The following is a 14,527-nucleotide window of genomic DNA, read 5'->3' on the forward strand; positions in this document are numbered from 1 at the left end:
AGGCATTAGGCCTCTGATGGCTTTCATTACCTGTAATAAAAACAGTGTACACAACATTTTGGTAAAATATGGCTTCACTTCAACTTTTGTCTGGTGTTTTCAGATAAATTTGTATCTCTCTTTAAAACCACACAATATTCCTGCCTAATTAAACTGTTAACTTTTCCTACGCTCAGCTCAGCTAAATTTTGTTCCCAATGAATCTCCAATTTTAACTCAATGAAAACGGCCACTGCATTCAAGCCTAAGATTTCTCTGCACAAACATTCTAGTTTCTGTATTCCCTTTCTCCCAACTATTTCCCTGGAAAATATATGTATGCACATTTACTGATGTAATCACTTAGAAAATTGTTACTCCACAATAGTTGGATGTCATTTTCACTCCTTTTTTATCCCGTAGAAATCATAAAAAGGTTGCCCCTTTTCAATATTTCTCAACTAATACTTTTTTATGCATAAAAATGCATTCTTTTCAGCCCATTTGGTCAAATTAAGAAAATTAATCATCCTCGATAGAATCATAAATCAATTTTATTTTATTTTTAATTAGATGTTCAAAAGGATCATTTTTGGTCTCCGAAAATAATCTTCTTTTGATGAGTGATCCACCCAATATAAAGGTCACCATCTGGTTTTAAGGGATCTGAGTGCGAAACATTGTTTCACTTTTTCCTGTGGAAGAAGACATGGAACACACACAACGAAGAAACTATCAGTCCTCGGCAGTGTTGGAAAAAAAAAATCTTAAAAAGAAGAAAAAAATCCGGGGTCCTATCAATGAATGTTCATCCCATCCAATTAAATTAATTAAATGAATTAAACTGAAGATAAATAAAAAGTTATGGGGGAAAAAACCAACCTGCTCAGGCCGGAGGAGGACAAAATCACCCAATACAATAACAGCGCCAGATTCATCGAGCTTTTTAGCGAACTCCATTCCTTGATGAACACTCGAGCAATTTTTAATGCAAATCTGTAAATAATCTGAATAAGAAATATAATCATTTTCAATATGCTTAAGACTTTCCTTCACCATTTCAAGCTGCGACAATCTTAGAATCTTTTTGACATCCTCCACTGTCAGCTTCTTATTCGTCGACGGCGGCACCTCTCCCGCTGGAGGACTCAATCCTTCAATCCTGATCCGGTCTCGGGTCATGTCCATCGCCCGGAGTTTCTCCAGCAGCTTTTTTCCGGTGGGCAGGGACCGAATTTCAGGAGATATGGCCACCGAGTGACGGTGCAAGTACCGCCGGAAAATCCCATCATCTCCGGGATCCAGAGCCAGTTTATTTAGCTTTGGCTGTGGATTTGATAGGGCATTAACAGCTGTTGACGATGAGGAAATCCGGTAATTTGTTAAAGCCGGAATGTTGATTCTAGACATGCTGAAAAGACGTTGGGCTAATGTTTTCTTTAACGCCATTGATGAATAATCTTGAAAGATTATTAGTATGTTTTATGAGAGAGAAAAGAAAAGAGACAAGGATTGCTTCAACAATGGTGGATTATTTCGGGAGACTTTCGTGTTTATATATAGTAAAATTTTCGAATATTCGCACATGAAAAAGAAAATATTCATTGTTTCTATATCAAAAATTCACGAGAAATAAAATAAAAACCGAACATGTGGCTGGCTGAAGATGAGAGGGCATGCACCGTTTGATTAATAGAAAATATATCTTTGTTGGCTGAATTAATCATAGTTTACACGTGGTAATTAAATAATGGTAGATGGAATAAAAGAGTCAACGAATTGCGATTGTAGAGGATAAGTTCCTAAAAGTGACGTGGTTATGGAGTGGTAGTGAATTGACGGCCTGTGAAGCTTGTAATGGAGGTTTATGGTGGGTTAGACGCAAACGTGTCGCCACATAATATTTGGGGGACAGCTGGCAGTTCTTTAGCTTTATGTGTTGTGCGCGGCGAAGCGTGTGAATAGGAGCCGAACTTGCAGCGCAAGGGATGATGTTGAACCTCGATCCAGCCTGCTCGCATTATAGATTCGTTTAATTGATTTTATCATTTTATGATAAATCACTTATCACGTAGACATTTAATTCGTTCTACGTGAAATGTTTAATTGAATTTAACATATCATGCTAAATAAATTATACTGATATTAGACAGCATTATTACTGCACATCATTAATCTTGATGGATAACGTAATGTGCGCCAACAAACACGAATTGTATAGTCCATTAAAATCCTATGCTATTTTTGTAGTATTTCGTTATTTCGCTGAAGAAAAAAACTAAAATTGTGACGTGCGAAAATAGAGCAAGCCGTTGCTTGCATAATTGACCATCTTAAGATAGCCATTCAAAAAACAATGCACCTAATTGTAACTAATTTGATATTGAAATTGTTAATTGAAGACACTCATTATATAAGGCCTTAATTCAGAACACTTTTATTTTTTATTTCACGTTGAAAACATGTAGAGTACATCAATTTAATTATATTCAACATATGATGCAACTAATACCGTGATTAAGTTAATTTGCAGTACTTATCCCCTTTAGCTAATGGAATTAAAATAATACGTTCCGTTAACCGAATTGTTAAAGAAAAAATCGCCCATAAATAAATAATCCACTCACGAGGCTAAGTATGTATTTGAGCCACATTATTATTATTATTATTTTCCAAAGAATGCGATTCAAACATGGCCTCAAATTCACTTTTTAAGTAAAAAATTCCCCAATAAGAAAAATCTTCATTTATTAGCTAAAATTATTACAAGTGAAAAATCAATCATAAGTTAAAATATTTCACTTATAATAAAAAATGTCTAGAATTTACTTATACGTAAAAAATCAATTATTGTTAATAAAATATTTATATAAAAAAATGTTGTCATAATTCTTCTTCTTCTTCTTTTTTTTTTTTCAATACTTATACATTTTGTTAATACACCGATTACCAATTTTAATACAATCTTTTCTAATTTCATCCCTCCAAACCACAGTCTTCCTAGTTATTTTCCTCTCTAATCCTATACAGTGTGGCAACTGTTACCCTAAATTGAACGAAATTAAATAAACGATATACATGACAACATCTTATATTGTCCAATTTTAATCATCTAACGTGTCATAGCATTAAGTCAAGCATATGATAGTTGTAACTGATTTGATTTCCATGATTGATGGAGAAATTTGTAGAATTAATTCTAGATAAGAAAAACGTAAACGCAAGTGTTCACCTTTTCTTGCAGTAATGTGAAAGTATTGGATGCACGCGGTTTTAATTATTTATTTAATTTTATTTTTTTTTTTAATTTTTATGTTAGGCACGGCTGCCACATTTTCTTGACAATGTATTATTACCAAGTGGCAACATTTTCTTATTCCTCTTTTTGGCACATAAAATGACACCTTAAACCAAAGATGAAAAGGCTGTTAGAACTTTACTCGATTTTTATTTACTGGGACCTATCTAATTAAGTACTAGTTTAAATTAAGAGGCATTTTCAAGAATGTCCAATTTTAGGGGTGTGAATTGAAAAGTGTTCTATTTTGATAATCTTTGCAAAAATGTCCAATTTCTATATCTAATTGTCTACTTTACCCTCATGAAAAGATTAATCAATTTTATATCAATTTGACACAATTTTTTAGAAAAGCAAATAGCTTCTATGAGAAGCCACAATAATGTTGTTATTACCTAACTGAGTCCACTTGCTTACGTTTTTAATTAGATTTTAATCAATTATTCTAGAACAAATGAAGAAGAAGCAGAAATTCCATTAACACATACAAAGAAATATATGATTCCAACTCCAAAGAAATCATTCTATTTCCCGTGCAGAAATTTACTGTCATCTAAATTTGAAGCTGATTAGGCTCTCATCATTTCTCGGTCGAAGGCATATTTCTTTGAACTCTATTTCTTTGATAAGTTGTATTTAATAGTTGTTATATATGTTTAAATCTCAATTTTTTGATAAAGTGTTTTTTTCCTTCAATGGACGAAATTATCCAAACACTGAGTATATATTTTTTGTACCATTCATCTTAAATAACTTAGTTAGATAGTATACTTCTGTATTTAGAATATCATTTATGGTGGAATAAATTCTTGCAAAAATGGTGGTTGAAGTTAAAAAGATGATAAATATATGGAATCCCGTCATTTACTTCTCGACATTTTATAAATGTCAATAATGATAGTATAAATGTCATTCACGACATTTATAAACGTCGAGAATGATATTTATACTATTATTTTCGACACTGTCAAATGTTGACAATAACTTTAAAAACTTGACTAAGTTGGAAAAATTTCGTGTATAGCGTTTCACATATTGCATGTAGGTAGCATTTTCGTTTTCGATTTTCGTTAGTGGCTGACAGTATTGTTGTTTATGACATGCAGCTATAGGAGATGTTAAGAGATTTGTTGTTTCGTATGGTGGTGAATTCTTCAACATGAACGACGAGTGGAAGTGGTTAGGAAATCGAACAACATCAATTGTTGTTCGACATTATATTACATATGAAGAGCTTGTACATAAATTATTCGAGAAGCTGAATGTTGACAGAATGAAGTTCCGAATTCAATTGAAATTTACAGTTCCGAACATAAATATATCCCCTGCTGATGTAGCCGACGATGAGGATTTGCAATGGTTTATGTCTGTTCACACAGAAGCGACGTTGTGTGTAATTGCAGATGACTATAATGCTGGAGAGCACGAACTCCATGTCGGAGTTGAGCCTTTGTCACCAATAGAAGATGCATTGTGTGGACGTGACGAAGTCGGTATGTGCGAACTACAAGAGTCACCAACGATGGATAATACGGATGAAGGTTTAGGTGAAGGGAATTTGTTTATTCGAAATGAAATTGAGTCAATTGATGAAGAGGACATTGTGGAGAATCAGATATTCTTTAGCAAGCAACAGTTACACACAAGGCTTCAACTTAAGGCTTTGAAAGAGAAATTTCATTTCAAGGTTAAAAAGTCGAATCCTAGATCTCTTACTGTGTGTTGTGTCGATACTACTTGCCATTGGCTAGTGCGAGCTTCTAAGATAAAAACTTCAGAAATATTTAAGATTCAAGAGCACACACCTAAGCACACATGTTCTCTAGACGTTCAACGAAATGCACAAATTCACGCAACGAGTGTAGTAATTGGGCATCACATAATGCGAAGGTTGGATGATGCAAACCAATCATACGTTCCTGCGGGTATTATTGGGGATATGGAACGTGAGTTTGGTGTATGGATTACCTACAACAAAGCGTGGAGGGCTAAAGAGAAGGGACTTCAATTTCTTCATGGTACACCCAAAGAAAGTTTTCAGAAATTGCTATCATACTGTCACATGTTAACCGAGAAAAATCCAGGAACTATTGCACACATTGAACTCGACTCGAATAATAGGTTCTTGTACTTTTTCTTAGCGTTCAGGTCTAGTGTACGTGGTTTTCGAGAGTACATGATGCCAGTAATTTGTGCTGATGAAAGTCATTTGAAGGATCAATATAAGGGAACACTACTAGTAGCTGCAGCGCAAGATACTAACCTACAAATATATCATCTTGCTTGGAGTCTTGTCGATGGGGAAACAAATGCATCGTGGTATTGGTTTTTTGCGAAGTTGAAAGATGTCGTTGATGATTCAAACTAGCTAGTGTTTGTGTCGGACAGGAAGAAGAGTATTAAGCGGGCAATTACGAGGTTGTTCCCACTTTCTCACCACGGTGCCTGCATCTGGCATATCGAGAAAAATCTTATTGCTAGGTATAGTAGTAGCAATGTCATATTTTGTTTAAGCAGACAGTGCTTGCATACCGCGTATCAAAATTTGATCAGTTCATGACACAGATAAGAACCATTCGACCGTCAATGGCATCTTACTTGGAACGTGCCGGTATATCCACCTGGTCACGGGCAAATTTTGTTGGTAATCGGTACAACATTATGACGAATAACATTGCGGAGTCACTGAATTCAGTCCTAAGGCAACAACGAAGTTTCTCTATAACCTCGTTGGTCGAAAATATTACGTCATTGATGCAACGATGGTTCTACGAAAGAAAAAGAGAATCCACGAAATGTAGTACGACTATGACACCAAAAATTGATGAGGAATTGAGAAAATCATTCGACGCCGGTGCAACTTTACCAGTACGAAATTTGGACGAACTCGTTTTTTAGGTAGGTGTAGCTACCGAACTTTGTACTGTCGACCTTATAGGTAACACATATTCATGTCGAGAGTTTTAGATGCGACAAATCCCATGTTCACATGCATCCCGAGCTGCTTGCGCAAAAGAAAAATCATTGTATGATTTGTACTCCCCTTACTACACCATAGAATGTTGGCGAACTGCATACAACGAAGTTCTTCACCCCATTGGCCAAGAGTCAGATGGGGTTGTTCCTCGGTCTATTCATTCCATTGAAGTTTTGCCCCCGAGTATACGTAGAGTACCAGGTCGACCTCCTACCCAACGTCAACGGTCAATAACTGAAAGGTCGACTTTGACACGAAAATGAGACCGATGTGGGGGTTCTGGACAAAACAGGCAAATATGTCAGAATTCGACACCTTTAAATGACATGTATACTGGAATGACATTGTATATTCCGATCGTCAAGTGCCCTGATAGCATGGATTATCAATGTTTTGAATATATTTTTTTTGTATTACTTGCTTTCTATCTTAGTTGTTCATCTCCTGTTTTAAATGTTGTTGAATATATTTTTGAGTTTTACTTCTTCCTGTTTCTTTCTTCATTCTCTCTTCACAGCACCTATTTACAATTGCTTATTCTAAAATTAAGTTTGTAATACATTCTGAATCTTTTATACGGATTCATCCCATGTTTTGTGATTTTTCTCTTATATTATCCCTCTCGTTCAAAATTTTATAGCGCACGAACAGGAAAATTCGTATGGGCATTTCACTAAATACAAACAACACTTAATTTTAGAATGTTGTAATGGATACAAACAAGAAAGCTCAGGTTTGGTGTATAACTACAAACAAGGGAAATGGTGATCGCATATATTCTTATGAGCATTTCATTACGATATCATTTCGTTCATCATATAAGTGAGCAATCAGATATCTAATTCATCATTGGGATTTTCTTAATCATTGTAAACACAATGTGGTAATGGATACAAAAACAACCCATGAATGACTCGTTCTCCTAATTCATTGGAGCAGACAAAATGGTAATCACAACAAATGGAAATCATAACTCCAATGCATGTCGTAGACAACTATTATACAAAATGGTGATCACCCCAAAAAATATCCATCACCTATGTGGATTTTATAATACTATTATATGTATGTAAACATTTCACTTACGATAATTGCATTTTCTACATATCCTCCACCACGGACAAAGAGGACATATCACTATGATACTCCTCGTCGGAGCTTATGATGATCACATCTTCCTTTTCAACGGAAACTGCTCCAACATTTTCATCCAATAACACATGATGTGCTTCCGATTGGACCTCTACTGGGACGATCTTATGATGAACTTGAATTAGTTCAATTTTGTCGATTAGATTCGGAAAATGAATTGGTTGAAGGCAAACCCTACGATGACGGTTCGAAAGTTGACGAAAATATGGAATAAAGGCATTGCTTTCATCATCCGAGTCCGAGTCAGGACCCGGGGAGGTCGAAAGTGATAGTAACATCAATAAAAGGAGTATGTTGAGTTGATGAAGACTTAATCAATGGAAAAACTAACTAGTGTTATGAATTTTTTAAATTCCCGTCAGTGCATATTCAAGTAAAGTCCATCCTTTTATAGTGGAGAAACACTTGTCTGTTGAATGCATGAGAAGATATCTCACCAACCAATATGGTTGAAGTCATTAATGATGATTACTTTATAACTTTTTTCACATCAATATGATTGAGAATATACTTGTGCTTGACATACCAATTTTAATTGTTATAATAATTATAAACATGCTTGCTACAGTTTTTGCAGTTATTACTCTAATTGGTTGCCTTCACTCTTCATTAAAATTGGTTGGATCATATTTATCTTGATATTTGATGCCATTCTCGACATTTGGAACGTCGTTATCGATATTAAATAGCTATTAATCTGGACACTTGACATTACAGTTGTCTAGAACGACACTTGGACCAAAAGAAGAGATTTATCTACATTTCAACGATTTCCTGACGTTTGATATGTCGTTCTCGACATTACATAGCCGTGAATCTCGACGCTTGATATTTCATTTGTCTAGAATGATAGTTCGAGAACATATTACATATCACCATATAAACCGAAATATGCAAAACACTGTGTAAACCAAAATAAATATTCCGTACCACCACATAAACCAAAATACATGTTACGTACCACCACATAAAGCAAAATACATATTGCAAACAATGCTATCATGAACCGGCTGATCATCAACAGTCACACAAGAAAAGTATAGCTAAACCACTACAACTTTTTCACTATCGGGGATGAAGAAAGTATTCATTATGACAAAGATCGACCGTAATCTTTCGTCTGTATAGTGACATCATCTCTGCTGAAACCGATTCTATTGGATATCCTAGAACGAAACATTCTATATATTTGAGTACAAACATTATGCAATTTGGCCAGTACAAGAAATGATTTTTTGTTAGTCGAAATTAGTATATACGATAAATTAACTACGGTAGTAAATAACAAGAGTTGAAATGCTCACCCATTGTTCGCACATGGTAAATAAGGTATAATCTCCAACTTCATTCGTTCATTTCTATGTTTATTTATATCTTGTCTGTTGGATAGGGGTGGACACTGCAATAATCCTTGAACAAGTGTGCATGTTACTTCTGTGTGTGTCTTAATTGCATTTGGTGTGTGAACATTATTGTTGCAGTCGTAGATGTGAAATTTCTATTCAGGAATATTGACCAAAAACAAATAACATTCATTGCCTGGATATGAGTTTGAAATTAATAAATACTTGCATCCCATCCACGGACGACCAGCTACAGGCAATCTACCGTTGACGTAGTCTTCTAGGCGAGTTCTATCCAGTTGACCTCTCTGGTTTCCCATTCGAAATTCCATTTGTAACCTCATTTGCTGAGAACACTCCTCTTCAAATTGAAAGTCCAAAATTGCATATTGTTTATTGACGAGAGTACAACCTTCATTCATACGCTGCCTCAATAACTCCAGCTCCAGCTCAATATACTAATGAAATAAATACATGTAACATATATTAGACATATTTTAACTATGAAATCAAATTGATTGTGATTGCAAACCTTCACTCACCGCAATATTCAGATCCTTCGTCGGATCCATTAAAGTTCTCAGCATATCTCTTCCATAGACATTGCCACGGCTATCGTCCAAATATGCACTATATAACATAATTTAAATTACCGTCGAATAAATCAACAGAGAATTTTTGACATTGATATAATAATGTTTAGCATTCGCACTATTCAAAATGAGTTAATTTTGTTACCCAGATTGATTTCTCGATATCCAATTTCTAATGTTTTGTATTTTTTCATGTCGTAGTCTTCTAAAGGACGGCCTGTGGATAACGAAGAGTGTGTTTATTTCATCTTCTTTTCCCTTTCTTTTCTCCACATGTCAACACTTTCTGTTGGTTGAGACGTTGATGTCTCATACGGTTGATCAGTAGGATTTGGACTTGTATGGGGAGGAACATCCTGCTGCATGGAACCTATAATGGCTTCCATGTTGGATTCACAGTTAGATAATCTATTTAGCATATTCTCATTCTTTTCGTCAATATAAGATCTGACAGAACATAAACTTGTATCAACATAAGACTGCATGTGCTCTTATTGCTGTTGGAATAATTTTTCTTGCTTTTGGAGAATCGCCTGATAATGGGCTTCTTGTTGTGCGATTCCTGGGCAATATGAGTGTTAAACATATTTGACAGAGAATTATCCGTGTATGACTGCATACCACATTGCATGTAATCTTGCAACGATTTGTTATGTTGTTCGAACAGTTACTTTTGGCTTTCAAGGAAAGCATGGTTTAGGGCTCTTGATTCTTCAAAAAATTCTGTCTTCAAGTTGCCACATAAACTGGAGGCACCAGAAGCAGAACTAGGCCCAACTCCAGTTGAAGTTCTCGATGTACCACGACTGGTCATTTCTTGCACACGGATGTTATCTGGTATTGGTTGTACTACATTATCTACTTCTCCATTGACGATGACATCTAATATACTATGTTCATTGTCAGCTAGTAGTGAAAGACTTATGTATGAGGGTGTTTGTAATTTTTCTTCCGTAGGCTGCAGCAGTGCAATGCCTTCGATCTGTAATTATAACAAACTATCAGAATCCATTTGTTTAATTGAACTTGTCAATAATTAAATGTGAATGTCATTCTACATTGAAAATAAAAAAAAATCATACATCTTTAGTATCCAAAAATTCTTTAACAATCGATTCCTTCAATATAGTATTAGGCCTCCAATTATAGATTCGTGGAATCTGCACCGTTTTGTATTTACGGCGATCAAACTTTTGTCCAATCTGTGGAAACGCTTCATAGATCCAATACTGAAACGTAATGAAAGAGAAATGTGATGTATATAATTTATTCTTTGTACAAAGAAATTATACATAATACGTCAGTAATTAAAATAGGAACAGAATACCTGAAATGCGAGTGGATAGCCTCGTAGTGCATACTTACATTCTGTTTGTTGGTTCTATTGCATCCTTAGTATTCTTTCCAATTGTGACTCTTTCAATGAATTTAACAAAACGAAATATACTATCCGGCCCCATGGATACGTAAAGAACTCATCAAGATGTTCAACCATGCCCAGAGTTCTATAATCAATTTGTCTTGAAGTCGATTTCAACACACACTCGACCAACACAACTAATCCCAACTTAAATTTATCTTCTTCATTGTCACCCATATGGAAAACTTCAAAAAGCATTCTATTACTAATTTTTTTTTACGCCATTGAAGTATTGATTTGTAAGACGATCATTATTATAATCAATTTCTATGGATGATTCATGGTAAGGTAGTCCAGTAATGAGGTAAAATTCTTGCATGCCAAACCTAGCAAGATGATTATCTAACCGTACCCAAAGTTCATTATTTTTGCCACAACGTACAAGTCTCATTATAAATTCGTGTACCAACTTAATAGTAAATTGTTCTTCTTCTCCTTTGAAAACAACTCCATAAAAAATCCATAAAAATTATTACACATCAAAGAACAATGTTGATTTGTATCTATGAATTCTACAAAATCTTTAACGTATTCACGATTTGGATACTGAATGATGGTAGCAGAAAACTATTGTTCTGTGGAGAGAACGTATTCTAAAGACATCTGCTTGAATTATACAAGAATTAATATTTTTAAACAAATTTAATTATTTTTTAAGGAAAGCTTGTATACTAAATATACTATAAGCAATTGTCCAATTATTCAAAAATTAATATTTTCATTTGATTTTACACATCTAGTATACTAAAACAAAGTACTGTTAATTGTAAAATTATTTAAGAATTAATATTTCCAAACAAATATAATTTTTTTTTTCACGTCTTGTATACTAAAAAAAATTTAAATCAAGTTTAAAAATGTTCAAAAATTAATATTTCAAACAAATCTAAAATTTTTATTTACATATATCGTAAAACATACCAATAGTAGGGGTGGGTTTAAAAAAAATTTAGCATTTCTGTGTGTCACGGAGACAAGTGTCTCCGTGACACACGGAGACGCTGTCTCCGTCACACAAGGAGACAGCGTCTCCGTGTCACGGAGAGGTCTCGTGATTAATGGAGATGGTTTTTTCGACTAAATTATATTTTTCGTGCCAGAAAAATATTTTTTTTGATGATATTCAACTAACAGCTAAGTAGCACAAATCTTGAACACAAATTTTGAATTACTTACCTTTTCCGATCAAATGAGCGCCTTTTTTGAGTGAATGTGGAAAAATATTTCCAGCTAAATGTCTTTCAGAGTAAATGTGAGAATGAGACTTTAATTAAAACGTGTGGAGAGTGAGTGAATATGATAATTAATTTTAGCTAAATGTGTGCATGGGGGAGTGAATGTGAGGATAATGAGTGAATGAGAAGAAGTAGCTAAAAGTGTGCATATGAGTAAATGTCAGAACCATTTTGTCGTGTTATGATAATTGAATGTTGCTGATAGATTATGTATATAGTGAATATATTCGCCTGTAGTTTTGTGATAATTGAATATTTTCCACACATTATGGATATATATCAATGATTTCTTTACGCATCAATATTGTGACTTCTTGTGTTACAATAATTGAAATTTTTTGACAAATTATAAATTTCTTTAATTGAATATTCGTAACTTTTTTTGTTTAATTTATGAAATTATTTTTGAAAATTATTATATCACCCATTTTTCCTTCTTATTGTAAATACCTTTTTGTTTGATTAAAAATTCTTTTTAATTCTTTTTGTTTCATTAAAATTTTATATTGACAAAAAAAAAATTAACATTTTGTTCGATTAAAATTTTATATTGAAAAAAAAATGTTTGATAAATTTATTTATTTTATTAAAGTTAACCGAGTTAATCAATTTTTCCTTACATCTCCTTTTTTTATGTTCGAGTAGGATAACGAAAGACAAAATTTTTCATTTGTTGTCATAGGTAAGAGTTTCAAAATACATAATTTATATATTTTTTAACCTGAAGTTTATTTTATTTTCACATACATAATCACATACAATCACACATATGTTCACATATTATTGAAACAAAAATATAAGGGACATTAACATTTATATTGAAACAATATATTTCTTGACATTCCACTCATTTCTTGACATTTGACGTGTAGTTCTCGACATTAAATGGCTGCTAATCTGGACACCTGACATTAAATTTGTATAGAACGACATTTCAATTAAAGTATAGTATTTCTCCACATTTCATTAGAACATTAACATCTCCTAGTCCACTGTAGGAGATAATAAAGTTATAAACTATTTTTAACATACAACCTTCCGAACATGCCACTAACTTATAAACAATAAGTTTGCATCCACAAAATATTACATACCACCATATAAACAGAAATATGCAAACCACAAGTTTGCATCAACCAAAATATATTTTACGTACCACAACATAAATCAAAATACACATTGAAAAACCACCATGTAAACCAAAATATGCGAACCTCTAAATTCGAATCAACCTGAAGTTCATATCCAATCACCATTATGTGTCGTCAACCAAAATACACAGACTACGTATCCCTCTTACCCCTCTTGTGACCAGATCGGGTGTATGGCATCTTTGTGTTTGCACTAGCTTTCTTCAGCCTCAACGATTGAGGTCTATGTATAGGTGGATCAGCTGCCATCGAAAGTCCAAAAACGACGCTATCATGAACCAGCTGATCATCTACGGTCACACCAACCGTAGGTACAATGGCTGGTGCCTCTTTCACAATATCACAAGCAACGTATACTGACCCAAGTACTCCAACCCCACCTCCTGACATTATGGACACATAAGGGATATTGCAAACAACTGGTTCGGTTGCCTCTCCGACATCCTGTCTGTCCGCAGAAATAATGGGAGTTAAAACATCATGTTAGGGCTCGTCTCCACCGTGATCATCATAACCAAATCCACCATACTCAGCACCAACATTGTGTTGCCCAATTTCTGTAGCAACTTCATCAAACCTTCGTTGACGCACATTGATCTCATCAGTGACATGATTTCTCAAACCACACACATGGCATCCCAGATCATTTTGGAGACTAGCGAATCTTGTGTTCATCTCTTCCCTCAAATCACCCATCTTGCTCTCAAATGCCTCTCGTTGTTCGTTCAAGATAGCTATTATCTCATCTAAAGACACACACCTTTCAATAATCGAATCCCCATGCTCTTCTTCTCTGCCTTCAACGTGATGCAAACCTCAATGATGAGGTCCACCTTTGTTGCCTCTCTGGGATTTATTTGGTCGATGGTTGTTGTCATCGTTCCGTATGATATCATCTTCAACTGGGCGAGTTTGTATTTCTATTGATTGAGCAACAAGACCATCTAGAACAGGGTCAGCTGCGCATTCCAACGGAACTAGATCGGTGAAGTACGGCTGCAATTCTTCTGCAGCAGTTGCGCGCAACGTTTCCCACAAGTGCACCTACAAGGGAAGCAAAAATAGGCGAAATGAAATATTATATGTTGCGAAAGTGTAAGGCAATTACGTATGTAAATCGCTTACATCTGTCTTCTCAAAAAAATCTGAATATGTTCGGGAATGAGGTTGTTTCGTGCCAGACCACCGCAACATCCTTGGGACATCGTCACAAGTCTTACTCGAAAATCGAGCTCCCAACTCCGGGATTGCCTTGTACGCCCAAATCTGCATGACATTTATAACAGTAATAACCATATTTGGAGGTAAATAACAATGTGCAATGAAAAGAACTAAAATGAACCAAAATAGATGTATACCTAGACAGCAAGAGGGAATCC

General features: G+C 34.6%; 2 protein-coding genes across 2 annotated transcripts; one reads left to right on the forward strand and one right to left on the reverse strand.

Annotated features, from left to right (window-relative positions):
• Window positions 1-564: 564 nt before the first annotated feature.
• On the reverse strand, window positions 565-1,522 carry LOC111400986 (calcium uniporter protein 2, mitochondrial-like). The gene is made up of 2 exons (XM_023028492.1): window positions 862-1,522; window positions 565-674 (listed from the first exon to the last, which is right to left on the reverse strand). Exons 1-2 carry the CDS (start codon window positions 1,426-1,428, stop codon window positions 624-626), a joined length of 618 nt encoding a protein of 205 aa, XP_022884260.1. The 5' UTR covers window positions 1,429-1,522; the 3' UTR covers window positions 565-623.
• A 4,341-nt stretch (window positions 1,523-5,863) lies between these two features.
• Window positions 5,864-8,045, forward strand: LOC111400202. Its single transcript, XM_023027628.1, has 4 exons — window positions 5,864-6,145; window positions 6,245-6,495; window positions 7,769-7,854; window positions 7,975-8,045. Exons 1-4 carry the CDS (start codon window positions 5,864-5,866, stop codon window positions 8,043-8,045), a joined length of 690 nt encoding a protein of 229 aa, XP_022883396.1.
• The last annotated feature ends 6,482 nt before the right edge of the window (window positions 8,046-14,527 follow it).

Source organism: Olea europaea, chromosome 10 (assembly GCF_002742605.1).
Source record: "Olea europaea var. sylvestris chromosome 10, O_europaea_v1, whole genome shotgun sequence".
Lineage (NCBI taxonomy): Eukaryota > Viridiplantae > Streptophyta > Magnoliopsida > Lamiales > Oleaceae > Olea > Olea europaea.